Consider the following 16494-nt stretch of genomic DNA (forward strand, 5'->3'; position numbering starts at 1 on the left):
GTGGTGAAATAAGTTAGTTTTCAGCTGGGGCTAGTTTATTTCATAATTTCAACTCTATGATGGTTAGGTGTTTGTTGTACTGTATGAGGTAAGCTGGGCCTACTTGTTATATGGTTATTGTTTGTGATACAACAGTTATACCTGGAGCAGAGAAACAGATTTAAACCTAAAATTATCGGGGTGTGGCTTGGCAAGCCATCATGGCGGACGTGTGCTGAGTGACCTCCGTCCAGCCCTACATTAATCCTTCAACATCCTGTCCCTCCGATTACTATTTGTGCCCTACAGAGAGTCAGCGGACCGAGGGTTCTGGCAACATCTACCCGGGCCGAATTTTTGTTAAGCTATTTGGCCTGTGGTGGCAATGTGGCACCTCTGAGGTGGTGAGGCCCGGAGGAGGGGCGGCCTAGCAGCTCAGCAAAAGACCGGGACGTCTAGTTGGACACCGCCTCGCTCAGTGGGCGGAGACTGCCGCGGGCCGCATCGGAGTGTAACCCCGTGGGTGAACATCTCCGATAGGGGATCGGCCGCTGCTCCGAGGCCGTGATCGGCGATAGAGGACCATGCTGCTCGTCGCGGCCGGATCGGGCTGAGGAGGTAAGGAGCGGTGTGCCGAGGCGACTGAGGTGGCAGAGTGTGGGTTAGTGGCCCTCAGGCCCCGGCAGGCGAGTGTGCTCCTCCTCCTGCCAGACGCCCTCACACTGTGGGGCGGCCGTGAGCGAGTGCAGCACCCCAGGGCCTTTTGAGAGCGGGAGCTCTGGCTTTCCGGCCTTGTTCCCCTCCTCCCCTCTACCTGCATATAAACGGGGGTCCGGCGGTGTATTCGAGCTGCAAGGGAGGTTGACGGGGAACCGCAGAGGCCGGGTGAGCTAGTCGGCGAGTCCCTGGGCAGGCTTGGGACTGCTCACTCTACTGTTTCCCTCCCTTAACAGGCTACGAGAGGCGCCCGCCTCGGCGGTCGACCGGGCCGCGCGGGTGTCTCACCTAATCCTGCCCCAGGCCGCGACCTACACGGGCCGGTGGTGGGGTGAGGTCCTGGTGTTTGCCCTTCGAGCGGCAACAGTGATGGCTCTGTGGTTGCCAGCGGTGAGTGCCTTCCCTCCCGCATATAGGCGCCCTCGCATCGGCGGTCAGTCGGGCCACCCGAGCGCCATTGGGACCGCTGGTCAATAAGGGATCGACGCAGAACAGGCCTCCATTATCCTTGCATACTTCAGCCCCCCGGCATCCCACTATATACTCCTGATTGGCGGCCGGGTCGCGGGAGTCTGGTGTAGGGGCTCTCCTTTCCCCCCCTCCCTCTGTTCATTCGGGGCCTATGCTGGGAGAGCCGGAGACAACCATGACGAGAGACAAGGGGGCAGTGGCTCGTTCAAACAAGGTACAATTGACAAATTTACTGGCCTCGGGGCAGTGGCTGGGGCGTCTGGAGGAATCGCAGGGGGCTGTACCAGACAATGCAGCGTTCATAAGAGCCATAACCCAGTCCAGGGACACGTTGGGCGCTAAAATCGGGGCAGTTGGCTCCGACGTCATGCTCTTACGGCAAGATCTGCTCAATGCTGATTCACGCATCACTGAGGCTGAAACCTGCATATCTGGGGTGGAGGAAGATTTTGCCATGCTAAAGAAAAAGATGGCCACCATGGAGACCACTCAACGAGGTCTTGCGATGCGAGTGGAGGACGCCGAAGGGCGGGCCAGGCGCTACAACCTCTGCTTTGTTGGGTTCCCAGAGGGATGTGAGGGGGGGAAACATGGAGCAATTCCTCACACAGTGGCTGGAGGGCTGGCTCCCTCCGGAATCTATGTCCCGCTGTTTCGTGGTGGATCGGGCCCACAGAGGACTTATGCAGAAGCCTCCGCCTGGAGCTCAATCGAGGCCAATCATGGCAAAAATCTTGAATTACCATGATTGTGATGCAATATTGAAGCAGGCCCGGCTCAAGGAGTCCTTGGCTTATGATAATACTCGCATCCTCATTTTCCCTGATTCTACACGGCTGGTGCAGCAACAGTGGCAGTCGTTCCTAGCGGCAAAGGCCCATCTGAGAGACCTTAAGCTTCCATATGCTCTACTTTATCCTGCCTGCCAACGAGCAGTATATCGCTCCAGCACCCGTTTCTTTGACTCACCGGAAGAGGTATTTTACATCGACCGATGAGACTGTGCAAGTGCCAGCCCATATGCCGCCCGGAAGGGAGTCTGACTCTTCGAGTGAGGCGGCTCGAAAGGGACCCCGGCAGCAGGGGCGGGGCACCAGAAGATCGCGATCCCGGCGCCGCTCCCAGTCCTGTGGCGCATCATCCCGGGCTGACTAGGCCTCGGGGCTACAGACATTGGCGGCCTGATTCATGCGCCTGCGAGGGGCTGCGGTGCAGTAAATTGCCTGGTTCTAATCGGAGGGGCCGATTTATGAGCCGGAATCTCTGTTAGACATTTGTTAGCAGAGAGTGCGCCTATGATACATGGGCCGTAAGTTGGGGATCCATTGGTCGGGGTGGGCTGCATTCTCCCGTTGGGGGTTGTGGGTCATACCCGCCGCGAGAGATGCTTCATCGTTTATGAGGTATAGGGTGGGGGGTTTGTTGGGTGGGGGTTGTTTTTGTTCTCTGATCGCACTTCTGTTCACTGACAGTAGGTATTCATACATGCACCACAAGGTGTCCCTTCTTCCTGCATTTGCTGACACTGCCCCAGATGGCCGGTATATCTACTAGGGAGCAGGTGTCCCCGGGTACTCTCCGTATCATTAGCTGGAACGTGCGGGGAGCCTTAGAGAAGAAAAAACGTGGGGCCATACGGTTTGCTTTTAAAAATGGTTCTTTACGTATCCCCTGCATTCTGTGTGTGATTTTAAAAAAGAGGCTTACTTGCACTCATTGCCTTCTCCGCTTTGCCCTGCTGCACTCGGTCCATTAGCCGCATTTTCCCGCTCACAGTAGCGGGACGTGGCTCCACCCCCCCTCCTTCATTTCCGCTACAGGGGGCATTATTAAAACAACACGGGTGCCCGGCCGCACAGCGGATGCGCTGGCGGCGTGCCAAAGGCAAGCCCGTCAGCGTCCGTCCGCGCCAGGCTCGGACCCGGGGCCATGACCCCTGTTTCAGTAAACAGGAATATTTTAATTTACTCCTCCAAACAATTGTTGGACTACCGCACTAATCCACATTCAGATTGTAAGCTTCACAATCCTGAGAAAGCTATTGATTCCTGTTTGGGATGTAATTTAACAGTGCATAAAGGATTATGCGGGTCATCTAATGTTTTAACATTTTCTACTCCCATCAAACAACTAATTAATTCGCAACCGGAAAATAACTCACCACCTACTATGGAATTCTTCTTTTTCAACATTAACTGTCGCTCACTCCCTAAACATTAGGCTGATGTTCTTGATTTGCTAATGGACAAACAACCGGACTCTATTTTCCACAGAGACATGGCTGAACAACTGCTCTGGTCCGGATATAGCCGCCGCTCTGCCCCCTAATTATGTTATAGTCAGGAAGGATAGGGAGGATAAAAGAGGTGGGGAGATTGCCATAATTTACAAAAATGTATATAGCGGCAAGTTTGTTGGCTTACACGTCAAAGCTGCAGTGTTTAAATTGACTAACGCCATGTGAGAAAGTGGCTCTGTATATACTGTTCCCAAATAGGTACAGGGTGTACAGAGTCCACAATCCCCAAGGGTTTGACAGAGGTTAAAGTTAGATCTAACCTTACTCTCTAAAGTGGTAGCTTGGTCGAGCAGTAAGGCAGTACCAGAGGACAGTGTAAAGCATTTGTTGTACACACTGTCAGCAAATGGTCTCACACACTCAATAACTGAACTCTAGGCCAATGGTTTATATCTAAAAAATATATGCTTGTTTTATTTTAGAACCAACACTTGGAGTTAGAATATACTTTCTCAACAGTAGATGTTTCATATAAATACTTTTGTAATATGCAATAGACTTTAGTAAACAGTTCCAAGTGGTTGCAGTAGGCAACTATTTTTAAACACAACAATACATTGAGCTCAATGGTAAATTCAAGTTATTTGCAACAGGTTACTTTTTAGATTACTTTTGGAATTCCAGGACTGGATCCTAGATTCAGTCCTCGGTCAGTTCTCAGAATCAAGTGATGAAAGTCGACTTAAGTACTGTAATGATTTTTAACTAATATTTAGCTATTTTAAAAGTTGACACTTAGAAAATATTTCAGAGAAAACCGTCAATGATTCCCTATGGAAGAAAATGCAGGTTACAGGTACAGTATGTTCTCGTTACTTTTGTAATCCAGTACTGGGTGCCTAGACTCAGTACTGGGACCTGTATCCAAAACAGATAAGCAATTACGTTTTCAGATATTATACGATTTTTGAAGAATATTTAAAGATAGCAGAAATTGACACAAGAAATTTCACAGAAATGGTTTCCTATGGAAGAAAATTGAGTTAAGGGTTAGTGCAGTTGTAGAGATTTTTCAGAGTCAGTGCTGGGCACCAAGATCCAGCACTGGGAGCTCACCTAAGAACAGGTGAGTAAATTGATTTGTCACTCGGCTGATTTTTGCTGAATATTTGAAGATTTGAAAAGTCCACACTTAGAAGAAATTTCAGGAAAAAGCCAGTCAATGTTACCCTATGAGGAAAATAGAGTTTGCGGTTTAAGGGTAAGTACTCGACTGGCAGAGTTGAGGTTCTGGGCACAGACTCGGCGGGAGGGGGGGGGGGGGGGGGGGGGTCTCCCAGGGTCAGGTAGGTACAGTTGGTTCACCCTCAGCGGCTCTAGGGCGGCCGGGTGCAGAGAGAGTTAAGACCAATGTTATCCTACGAGGGATAGGGGGGGCCTTGTTTGGTGGCTGCTGACTGGCAAGCCACACGGCTGTGGGAGCTGGGCTCCTGGTCACTTACTCAGGGCAAGTGGGGAAGTAGAAAGGAGTAGAGTTTTCACTGCCAGGGCCACTTGGGCGGCTGGGTGCAGAGTGCTTTTCAGCCTTCGGGCGCTGACTGGATTTCAATGGGAAATCTCCGGTTAGGAAAAAGACTGCAAGCTCGGGGACGAAGATTCTTCAGGTGCCACCACCACTTCGAGAGGTAAGTTGGGTAGTTGGAGGATAAGTAGGTACCCCAGGATTGGGCACAGGGGGCCGTGGGGCGCCACGTGCAGAGGTGCCTTTAGGTGTCTGGAAATCTTACCCTCTGTTGATCACGGTTGGGGGGGCATCTGGTTCTGAGGCTGCAGGCTTCTTCAGGAATGTCGAGGGAGGTCCTTGGGTGCCGGACTCGGGGTCACAGTCGTCGTGGGGTCGTCCTCAGGGTCTTTGTTCACTCTGGCACTGGCCAGGCTTGGCTGGTGCAGAGTATGCTGGGTTCGCGGTTCCGGGCTGCTGCCAGGGGTTAGAGATAGGTTTCGAGTAGAGCCTCTACTCATGGGAATCCCAAGGGCTTAGAGCCAAGAGGTAGCCAGGTCCTCCGGGGTTTGTGAGGTTGCTGGCCACAAGAGATGCCGGGTTGGAGCAAGAGCAGTTTCGAGGGTCAACAGGCCGGTAGGGCTGGGGCCAAAGCAGTTGGTGTGTTCCTCTTTTTAGCAGCTGCAGGGCAGATCTTCTTTCTTCTTGCTCTTCTTTGTAGTTTGGAATCTGGGGAAGGAAGGTTCAGGGTGCCCCTAAAATACTAGATTTAGGGGCGTTACAGGTAGGTGTAGGGCAGGGACCAATGGGTCCCTGTTCTGGGGTGGGTACACCCCCTATCCTGTCTCTCCTGTGGGAGGGGGGCAGGAGCCTAGTCCCGATTGGGCAGGGCTTCCCATCTTCAAGATGGCGAGAGCCCGGAGATGTGCTTCACCTCGCCTCCCCCACCTGAGGGGTAGGGCTGGCAGGCTGGCACATCCCCTATCCTTATTTGGGGTTTCCGGCCAAGCTTCCCGCCAGAGTGGGGGGTTGCAGTGGCCTGGGGAAGCTCACAGAGGCGGAATGCCTTTGGAGCTTCCCCGTGCCCATCCTGGGGGAGGAGATTTAGCACATCGCCCAGGATGTGCATTGTTGCAGACCCAGGAGAGCAGGGGCTCTCCTACCCAGGGGTCCAGCAACATGTCTGCCGCGTGGCAGCCTAGGCAGCCTCAGATCAGACGGGGATTGTAGGTTTAGGTTTCAGGGGGCCTCTCTAAAATGCCCTCTGTGGTGCTTTGTACATTAAATCACACACTGGCATCAGTGTGGATTTAACGTGCTGAGCAGTTTGATACCAAACTTCAGTCTTCAGTGCTGCCATTATGGTGCTGTGGAGTTCGTGTTTGACAAGCTCCCTGCACCATATACTCTTAGCTGGCAGCACTGCACTTACAGGACCCAGGAATGGACCTGGGTACTGTAGGGGCCCAGGGCTCCTGCCTCTGTGTCCACACCACTGGCATAGGGCACCCAGCTAGAGGGGTGGCTGATGTATGCCAGGGCAGTGTAGGTTGTGGGCATGGCACACAGGGATGTTTGCCATGTCGACTCTGTTTGGTCTTGTATCCAGACACTCAGCCCCGGGGGGGGGGGGGGGGGGGGTGTCTGTGTGTGTCTGTGTGTGTCTGTGTGTGTCTGTGTGTGTCTGTGTGTGTCTGTGTGTGTCTGTGTGTGTCTGTGTGTGTCTGTGTGTGTCTGTGTGTGTCTGTGTGTTAGGGTACAGGGCCTCTAAGGGTGGCACAATGAGTGCTGCAGCCCTTAGAGGCCTTCCCTGGTCACAAGGCCCTGGGTACCTAGGGTACCATTTACCAGGTGCTGACATGTGGCCAGGGTGTGCCAATTTGGGTTTTGGCTGTTAGGCGGTTTTTAGGGAAGGAACACTGGCCCTGGGCACCTGATTGGCAGGAGCCCAGGGCACAACAAGGAAAAGTGCATCAGCTATTAGGCAAAAACAAAAAGGGGGGGGGGGGTTACTGCAACAGAAACCCACTTTCTTACACGCCACACTTTACTTTCGGGGATATTGGTTTATAGACCCCCCCCGGGCCTGCCGGTTCATGGGTCATAAACTTCCCTGATCTGGTCACCCCCTTCCTGCTCAGATCAGCACATTTTTCAATTCTAGGGGATCTTAATCTCCATCTGGAGGATCCTGCCTGTACCATTAGTAGTACTCTTATTTCAGACTTAACAGCTATCAATATTCTGCTACATAACTCTAGACCTATGCACAAAGCCGGCCACCTATTGGATCCTATATTTTCTAATTTATCCAATATTGAATGTTTTACAGCAATCCCTTTGTGCTGGTCCGACCACTTTTTGGCTGGTTTTAAACTAATGATTTCGGAGAATTCGCATGTGGCGTCTTGTGGTACTCTACAATTACCAAGGAATTGGAAAAAGCTGGACATTTTAACAACCTTCTCTGTAACAATGCCCCTACCTTTAAAAACACAAATTGGATCCGTAAAGCTACAGACAGCTGAGAAAACCAAATGTAAAAAATGTAAAAATATGGAAAGACGGTGGAGAAGGGTCTGTGCACCTGACGCTAAATCTGCTTATCTGCACGCCAAAAGGGAGTATCACTCTCACTGTAGGGCCGCGCGTGCAAACTATGTTTCCTTAACTTTACCCGATAAGAACTGTTCCAAAACATTATTTAAAATGGTAAAAGAATTATCAGGTGCAGCAACTCAGCACACTCTCCTCCCCCCCCCCCCCCATTCGAATGAAACGCAATGTGAAGATCTTGCTCAATTCTTTACTAACAAAGTGGAAGTAATGTATTCCACTTTGACTGGGAATATGTCATCATCCTTCACGTCATTACCGTCCATCCACATCCAATTAATTCGGCCATCTGTTGACAAAGCTCTGCTTGATATAAATACCATTAATAAAATAGATAACTGGTCACTACTTGATAGGACGTCCCTTAAATAGGATCTGGGCCGTATTAAATCGGGTTCCCCTTGTGATCCCCTCCCTATTTCTGTGCTGCAGCAGCTTGATCTGTCAACACTTGCAATTATTATGGCACTCCTAAATACATCTTTAAAGGAATCTCTTGTCCCCCTGGAATGGAAGCATGCAATGGACATCCCATTATTGAAAAAAGCCAATGCTGACCCTACGGTGTCGAACTATCGGCCAATCTCTTTGCTTCCTATATTTTCAAAAATTTTGGAGAGGCATATCAATGGTCAACTGTCTCAGTTAATTGAAAACAACAGGATTCTTCACAATCTGGTTTTCGAACCAGTCATTCTACGGAGACTGCTCTTCTTGGCGTAACCAAAATGTTGCGCCAAAATTTGGATGCAGGCAACACGGTCGCACTTGTCTTATTGGATTTAAGTGCGGCCTTTGACACGGTGTCCCATGCTGTGCTGATAAATGCCTTACAATCCATAGGGGTTACTGGTACTGCAATTAGCTGGTTAACCCCTTTTTCTTACTGGCCGTACGTTTCAGGTCTTCTCTTCTGCAGCAAACTCCAAGATTCACTCATCCCCGTGCGGAGTCCCCCAGGGGTCCATCCTTAGTCCTTTGTTGTTTAACAATTATGTTAGACCCCTGGCAACGATCGTTGAAGAGGCTGGGTTGTCGTTATTTTCATACGCTGACGACACTCAGATTATTTTTTCACTTTCTGCAGGGAAAAATTCAAAGCCTTCTGCTCTTCGGGCTCGGCTGAGCAAAGTGGCATCTTGGATGCATGCCAATTTTCTCAAGCTGAATGGTGAAAAAAATGGAGGTCTTGGTACTGGGGAAAGAAAGAACTCAGGGGTCCACTACATTGGCCCACATAAATGAGTGCAGTACCGCAGCCTTCCCATCATGTTCGCAACCTTGACTTTATTATTGACGACTCACTATCTATGCGTCAACAAGCCATGAAGGTTGCTGCAACATGCTTCACCATTCTGAAGTGGCCGAGAAAAATCTGGTGGATGCTTCCTAGCCCTACTCAGAGAACCGTAGTCCAGGCTCTTGTTACATCTAGACTGGACTACGGTAACATCCTCTATCTTGGAGCTAATAAAGATGTGATACGAAAGCTACAGAGAGTACACAACTCCGCGGCCAGACTGCTTTGCCGAACTCCTAGAACAGCTTCTATTTCCGCTTCCTTGAGGGACCTTCAGTGGTTAAGAGTTGAAAATCGGATTAAGTTTAAAGCTCTGAACTATATGTTCAGAATTAAGCACACCATGGCTCCCATGTATGTGCAAAATCTAGTCCATCTCTATTTGCCTTCACGTACTCTCAGATCTACTACTCCGGCTAAATTTCAGGTGCCAAAGATCAGACTATCCCGTATGGGTGGCCGTTCTTCCTCCTATTTGGGCCCTGTTCTGTGGAATGCTCTTCCGTTGTCTCTTCGCACACAAATGAATGTTAAACTTTTTCGTAAGTCACGTAAAACCTGGCTTTTTATTCAGTAAGTTTTACTCCCCTATCTCTTGTTGTTTCCGCCAGGCGCCAGGAAACCCTTTTGGGTAGCTGTTGAGCCTAGATACAATTTTAAACAACATAACATGTTGCAGGAAACGCATCTCATGGGAATGAAGGCCCTCTGTTTACAGCGATATGGGCATAAGCATGTGTTCCATTCTGGCTTTGCAAGGGATTCACGGGGGGTGGCAATCCTGATACACTGCAGGGTCCCCTATACACACATCAAACAGTGGACAGACACTCAGGGGCGGTACCTATTCCTCCGGGGCAGGGTCGGGGAGGATACGTTGGTGCTGGGTAGTGTATATGCTCCCCCCCCCACCCCCGCTGCAGTTGAATCTGGTGGAACGCCTCATGACCCTTTGGGCGGATATGCCGGCTGGTTTATCCGTCGTTGGCGGGGAATGGAACAATGTGATGGATATGGCCAGTGATCGTTGGAGGGCTGGGGTCGGTTCGGAGGGTGGTCGTACCACGAAGCTGCACTCCTTAGTGACAGTACTTGATTGGGTAGATGCATGGCGGCGACTCCACCGAAATGATCCGGAGTACACGTATCTCTCTGCGGTCCACGACTCCTATTCCAGACTGGATTACCTTTATGTTCCCCGGTGGGTAGGGTGGTTGCGGTGGAGATTCTTCCGCGGGGCCTGTCCGAACACTCCCAGGCAGCCCTCACTATGCAAATAAGGCGGATGAAGCAGCAGTTTTGGTGGCGCCTCTCGGTGTGGCATCTGCAAAATGATGTGTATAGAGAACACATGAGCTGCGCGATCGATCAATACTTGACAGTTAATGTGGGGTCAGTATCCAAGGCCGGGTTACTATGGGAGGCAATGAAACCTACGCTGAGGGGGGGCGGATATTTCCTGGTGCGCGGCGGCACGTAGGGCGCGTAGGGAAGAGATGCTGCAGGTGGAGGCAGGCATAGTGGGTCTTGAACGTAGGAGCCAGGAGGCGGCCAGGTTAGAAGGCAACTGCTGATTGCCCAACAGAACTATGCCGCACTTTTACTAGATGAGGCCCGCCAAGCCTGGTGGGCAACGTGTTGTAGGGTATATCAGTGGAGAGATAAACCCAGCAAGATGCTACATCAACTCTGCCAAGGAATATTTCATTCTCAGGCCCTCCCGGGTATATTGGGCTCGGCAGGTGAACCGCTCACAGACCCGCTGGCCCTGGCGGAGAGTTTTGCCACATATTATACAGATCTGTATGCCCCTAGGGAATGCCTACGCCCAAGGCCCTATCGGACGAATTGGAGCAGCCCCTAACAGACGAGGAGCTGGGCACCGCGCTGGGAGAGCTTAACTCCGGGAAGGAGCCGGGTCCCAATGGGTTTCCCAGTGAATTTTTTAAACACTACTTCATGCAGTTGGGTCCTCACTATCAATCGGTAGTAGAGGAGGCGCGAGAACAGGGCTCTCTCCCTCCAGATTGCAGACATGTGGAGGTGGTGGTTTTTCACAAGCCGGGCAGACCCCCCAGCACGCATCGTATCGCTCCATCTCTCTCCTAAAAGCGGAGGCTAAAATTCTGGCTAAGGCCCTAGCGAATTGCCTTCTACCTTACATTACTGCTCTGGTCCACCCTGACCAGGCAGGATTTATGCCACAGAGGACGACCAGACATAATATCCGGCGGGTGCATGTGGCAGTGGCGGCCATACGGCAGCTAGGTGAACTCGCGGCGCTATTATTGGCTGACATGGATAGATTGCCTTAGCTGGGTGTATTTATTTGCATTATTACAGAGACTTAACCTTGGACCGCGATTCCTTTCCTATTCAACTCTCCTATACACTGACCTAACAGCGTCAGTACGGGTAGCTGGTGCAACCTCTTCCACGTTCTCCATCGGGCGGGGCACGAGACAGGGCTGCCCCCTTTCCCCTTATTTATTTGCCCTGGCTATGCAGCCTCTGGCTGCATGGGTGCGAATCGGCGCACAGGTACGGGGTTTCGAATGGGCGCAGGGACTATCAGACAGGATTGCATCATATGTTGATGACGTCCTTTTCTTTCTTACAAATGTGTACAGGACGGGGCCACGTTTACTGCACATCATACAGATTTTTGGGGAGACATCTGGACTGTACAAGAATCCCCTTAAGTCCATGTTGTGGATGCTTGGGGATCGGACAGGCGTAGGTTTGTGGGTCACTTCGGTCCAGGTGGCAATAGGGGGACTTAATTATCTGGGAGTGTTCATGTTGGATGTGCCCACTGTCTCCTGGGAACGTAACCTGGTTCCGGTGTGGGAACGAGTGCGTGATGATCTCAAGTCCTGGTACTGTATGCCCCTGTCTATATATGGCAGAACGGCCATATTTAAGATGGTGGCACTTCCTCGGCTCCTCTAACAACTGCAGAACCACCCCTACCAGATTCCACCCAGATGGTTCCGACAAGTAAATGCGGCCCTCGGGCAGTTCCTATGGGAAGGGGGCAAGGTGCGTGTGGCCTTGCGGACGTGCTTTTTGTCCACTTACTGTGGGGGACTAGCATCCTCTGACTTATACTCGTACTATCAAGCCTCACACCTGCTAGTCTTAAATGAATGGTGGTATGGCAATAGGGAAGATCCGGCATACGTGGTCGAGCAACGCTTCATGGGAGATTGCTCTCTGCATACGATGCTATATTCAGCACCATTGCGGAACTCGCTGCAGTCGGTGACTAGGGTCGTCTTTCAGGTCTGGAGGCAGGCGCTGCGAAGGATGGGGTGGTGGAATATACTAACTCGGGAAACTCACCTCTGGAACAACGGGCGCCTGCCACATCTGGCGGCCCTGCAGGGATTTAAGGGGTAGGATAACATAGGCATTTCAGTCTTGGGGGATGTTATGAAGGGACTGGCAGTGAAATCGTTTCAGGACCTCCAGAAGGAATTCCACATGCCGCAGTCCTAATTCTACCGTTATCTTCAATTTCGACACGCTTTGTCCCCTAGCCTGGAGGGCTTAGAGTCCTTGCTGGAGTTCAGCCCACTGGAGGCAAAAGTTTATGGGAGACCTACAGGACCACAAAACCTCCAAGATCTATCAATCCCTTGTTACCCAATGCTCCTCTACGCTACAGAAACTCCGGGAGGATTGGGAGGGCGATGTGGGTCCCTTAGATGAGGAGGATTGGACAGAGGCCCTAGCTGCTCCATGGGGGGCGGCCATAGCAATACGACTTCGCCTCGTCCAATTTAAATATCTGCATAGGGTCTACTTTACACGGGTACGTTTGTGGAGGGCAGGGCTGATTGCTTCTCCTGTGAGTCTTCGATGCAATCAGGAGGAGGGTACACTTCTACACAGAGTCTAGCACGGTCTCTCCTTAGATCGTTTCTGGAGGGGGGGGGGTGGTTTCAATTGTCTATCAGAGGTGCTGGGTTGGAATCTCCCTCGCTCGCCGAGGCTTGCTCTGCTGCTTATCATGGAGGGGATAGGAGGCAACATTTATAAACGACATTTAATGCTGTTGGGCCTTACCCTGGCGAAGAGAGACATAGCTAGGGCGTGGAAGGCACCAAGGGCACCTTCAGTAGCTGCGTGGAAGAATGGTCTGGACTTTTGTATGGGACAGGAGAAGCCCATCTTCATTGCCAAGGGGTGCCCACACAAACATTTCAAGATCTGGAAACGGTGGGCAGACTATCGTGGACTGCTATTGGAACCGGCCGTAGTGACCGGGGATCACCCTCTGAGGTGACACCAACTTTAATGCTGGGATCCGAGGAAAACCGTGCGATGGGATGTTCCGATGGGCAGACCCTTTGCTGTAACCAAATGATCCGGTTAGGTTGTGGGTGTATAGTGCAATCCGGGGGGGGGGGGACGGGGGAGTTGGATTTCATTTGCATTACGATTATATCTCGTGTTTTAAATTGAAATGTCAAAGTAAATTTTTCCTGCATAATATGTGTAACATGACAAATAAATTGTGTTTATAAAAAAACAAAACTACAATTATCAATAACTTGATTTATCAGTTATAGATAATGTCGAAATAAAATAAAGAGCAGGTTCCTTCTGAACCTTAGCCTCTCTAATTCATATTGGAGCATTACCGTTTTGGGTGGCAGCTGGCAACTGTAGCCTCAGAATTTTATTTCCTTACAGCTGAAGAATACTGGCGAGATGCTAGCTATCGATAGACGTCTGTAGCTCTACTGTACTTAAGCCTCTGCAGGGATGAATATAATTGAGTCAAACAATGAAATTCAGGAAAGTCAGTCGCACTGAGAAGCTGCAAACTCTAGTCTCTGAACTCTTTCAGATCCACTGCGCGCAGAAGACTCCGGACAAATTCTTCAAGCAGGTAGGCTCCTCTCCTAAGGGGAACAAATGTACCCCGGGAACCTGGGTCGGATATGATTTCCATTAAACTAAAAAATTCAATATGGAAGGGTTCTGCTCTAGTATTTATAGTTTTCGTCTGTCTTCCAGTACCCCACAAGTGCCTCCCAGTTCATCCTTTCAATTCTGAAGACAGACTCCCCTAGTTAACATCAGGTACATGCTTTACAAAAAAACAGAGGCAATGCCCACATGCAGATCCCTAAAAACAAATTAACAAATGAAAGGGACAGCATTCTTCTATCAAAAGGTTTTCCCCAAGTTCTGCCAGCAGTGTGAGCATTTCCAACCAGCTGGTAAAGAGGAAAACCCCAGACAAAGATTTCTTACTTTTTGGTTTTGAAAAAAGTGGTCAGTTATCTTTGAACATTCATAATAACTTTCTCAAATCAGTTATAATGAAGGCTGCTATTCAGAATTTAAGCTGGAGAGACCACAGGAATCACTGTGTGATCCAAATATTCTCACTCCTCAAGCAAGCAAACATGATGATTACTTGCACTATGCAAGACAGCGACAGTCTTAAAAGAAAGATCACATTCAGAATACAGAGCAAAGTCAACTTAATAGAAATTGTGCACAAAAATAATTGGAAGTTTTGTTACAATTCACAAAATCAATATTGAATATTACTTCTAAATGGGGTTGGTCTTACCTATCAAAGACTTGATATTTTCAAGCATTGGTAGACTAGTTATACTTCCAGATATATCCTGGCCAAGTTCAGCAATCAGCTTTGCATATCCTTCATTTTCTTCTCTTAACAAATTGAACTTCTGTTGCTTATAACTGCAATCAGGGAAAATGGTTCAGTTTAGAAATTTAGTATCTACCACTATAAAGAAAAGGCAAAGATGAAAAATGTAGTTCATTCTATTTGACGCTCAACAGACAAAATAAACTATATAAAGGCAGCACTTAACAGCTTAGGCTGAAGAAAAGCCAACAATGAAAGTTTAACAAATAAAGCACATGAGGGGCCTTCAACAGGTAGCTCATGAGCTTACAACTCACTAGCTACCAATACCTTCTGGACTACCATCAAGTTGGTCACAGAGAATAGAATATTACGCAATTCATAAGTTCTAAAGCACTTCCAAGAGACAGCAAGCATCACTAGTTTCAGCCATCCAGATTGACAGTGAGGCAAGACAATGGCAGGGACACACACCAACATTATTACAGAATGTGCAAGATCCGCAACATGATCGATCACAACACAGGAAGCCTTAGTAATTTAGTTACGTTTGGTGTGAGAAGGACGCCAGGAAGGAAGATCAGTGGTATCTGCAGTAATGAGGCTAAAATACTGAACTAGTGCACAATCATCATTGATGAGGGTTAGAGAGAAGATTCTTGTCTGGTGTACCCTCCTGGAAGAGCGTTCATTTCTGGCAATAACCCCTCATGTCTGGGATTTCCCATGGCACTCTGGCCATATATGTGTAATCTCTGGCAGTGGTTGTTACTACTAACAAAGGTGGACTTACCAAAAGCTTCAATATAGTTTAGTCATTATAGGTTTAATCGCAGCTAATCCTTGCGTTATGGGTATCCTTGCCAATAAATGATACCATCACTGTCATAATCATAGTCGTCCTTAGCTTAACGGTATCATTTTACTCAGGTGACTGAGAGGAACGCTGTGGGGTAGGACATTTGTGACGGCACAGTGATTCCACACAAAAATGTGGAAAATGTGGGTTTTATGCAGCTAAATTTGAGCTTCGGAGGGGATTCCAGGTAGGAAAGGTTGGGGGATCCACACAAGCCATACCTCCCTGGACTCCCCTGGGTGTCTAGTTTTCAGAAATGTGTGGGTTTGGTAGGTTTCCCTAGATGGCCGCAAAGCCCAGGGACAAAAACAAAGGTGATCCCCCTTTCAAAAATCAGGTTGTTTTGTGATAGATAGGTGGGCACCTGCGTTTTTGGTCCCGGGTTTGCAGACATCTAGGGGAACCAAAAAAATAGACATTTCTGAAAACTAGACACCTGTGGGAATCCAGGGAGGTGGGGCTTGCGTTGATCCCACAACATTTTCCTTCCAAGAATTAGCTGCAAACCTCAAATTTTGCTAAAAATTCAAATTTTCCACTAATATCTGTGTGGGAAATTTGTGGGATCACTGCATGGCACAAATTTCCTACTACTCAGCATTCCCCTCAGTCTCCCGATAAAAATGATACCGTACTCGAGTGGATGGGCTAAGTGCCTATGACATGGAAGGGCCAAAAACGTGTAGAAATTTAGGGGGGCCCAAAGCGGGTCTAAAAGGACAGTTGGTTTATACGTTTTTCGGCTGATGCTACTTCGGGCATCCACACAAGTGAGGTATCATTTTTCTCAGGAGACCAAGGGGAATGCTGGGAAGTAGGAAAGTTGTGCCTGCACGATGATCCTACAACTTACCCACACAGAAATGTGAGGAAAATTTGACTTTGTAAATAAATTTGAGGTTTGGGGGGATTCTGGGTAAGAAAACGCTGGGGGATCCATGCAGTGCACGCATACCACCATCCACCATTCAAGCGTTCCTACGTATAAATAAAACAACAAAATCCATGGCTCCTAGTGGGCTTTCTGTCCCGTCCCCCTTCCGCCCCCCCTCCCCCCCGGGGGCAGATCAGGAGCTATTGCCCCATCTGCCTCTGGTGGGTGGGGGAGGGGGGGGGTCTAGGCAGTACTTTGGGCCCATTTTGGGCAGCCCCCATCCCTATATTCAATGGAAAAAAA

General features: G+C 49.5%; 1 protein-coding gene across 2 annotated transcripts in view; it reads right to left on the bottom strand.

Moving 5' to 3' along the window:
* THOC2 (THO complex subunit 2) overlaps nucleotides 1–16494 on the bottom strand; it is a 1568999-nt gene that overhangs the window by 1362751 nt on the left and 189754 nt on the right. For both annotated transcript variants that reach the window (XM_085608126.1, XM_085608125.1), the window contains exon 7: nucleotides 14417–14550. In XM_085608126.1, coding sequence (XP_085464252.1) covers nucleotides 14417–14550 — 134 coding nt within the window. The remainder of the gene's footprint in view (nucleotides 1–14416; nucleotides 14551–16494) is intronic.

This window comes from Triturus cristatus, chromosome 5_2 (assembly GCF_964204655.1).
Source record: "Triturus cristatus chromosome 5_2, aTriCri1.1, whole genome shotgun sequence".
In the NCBI taxonomy this organism is placed as follows: Eukaryota; Metazoa; Chordata; class Amphibia; order Caudata; family Salamandridae; genus Triturus; species Triturus cristatus.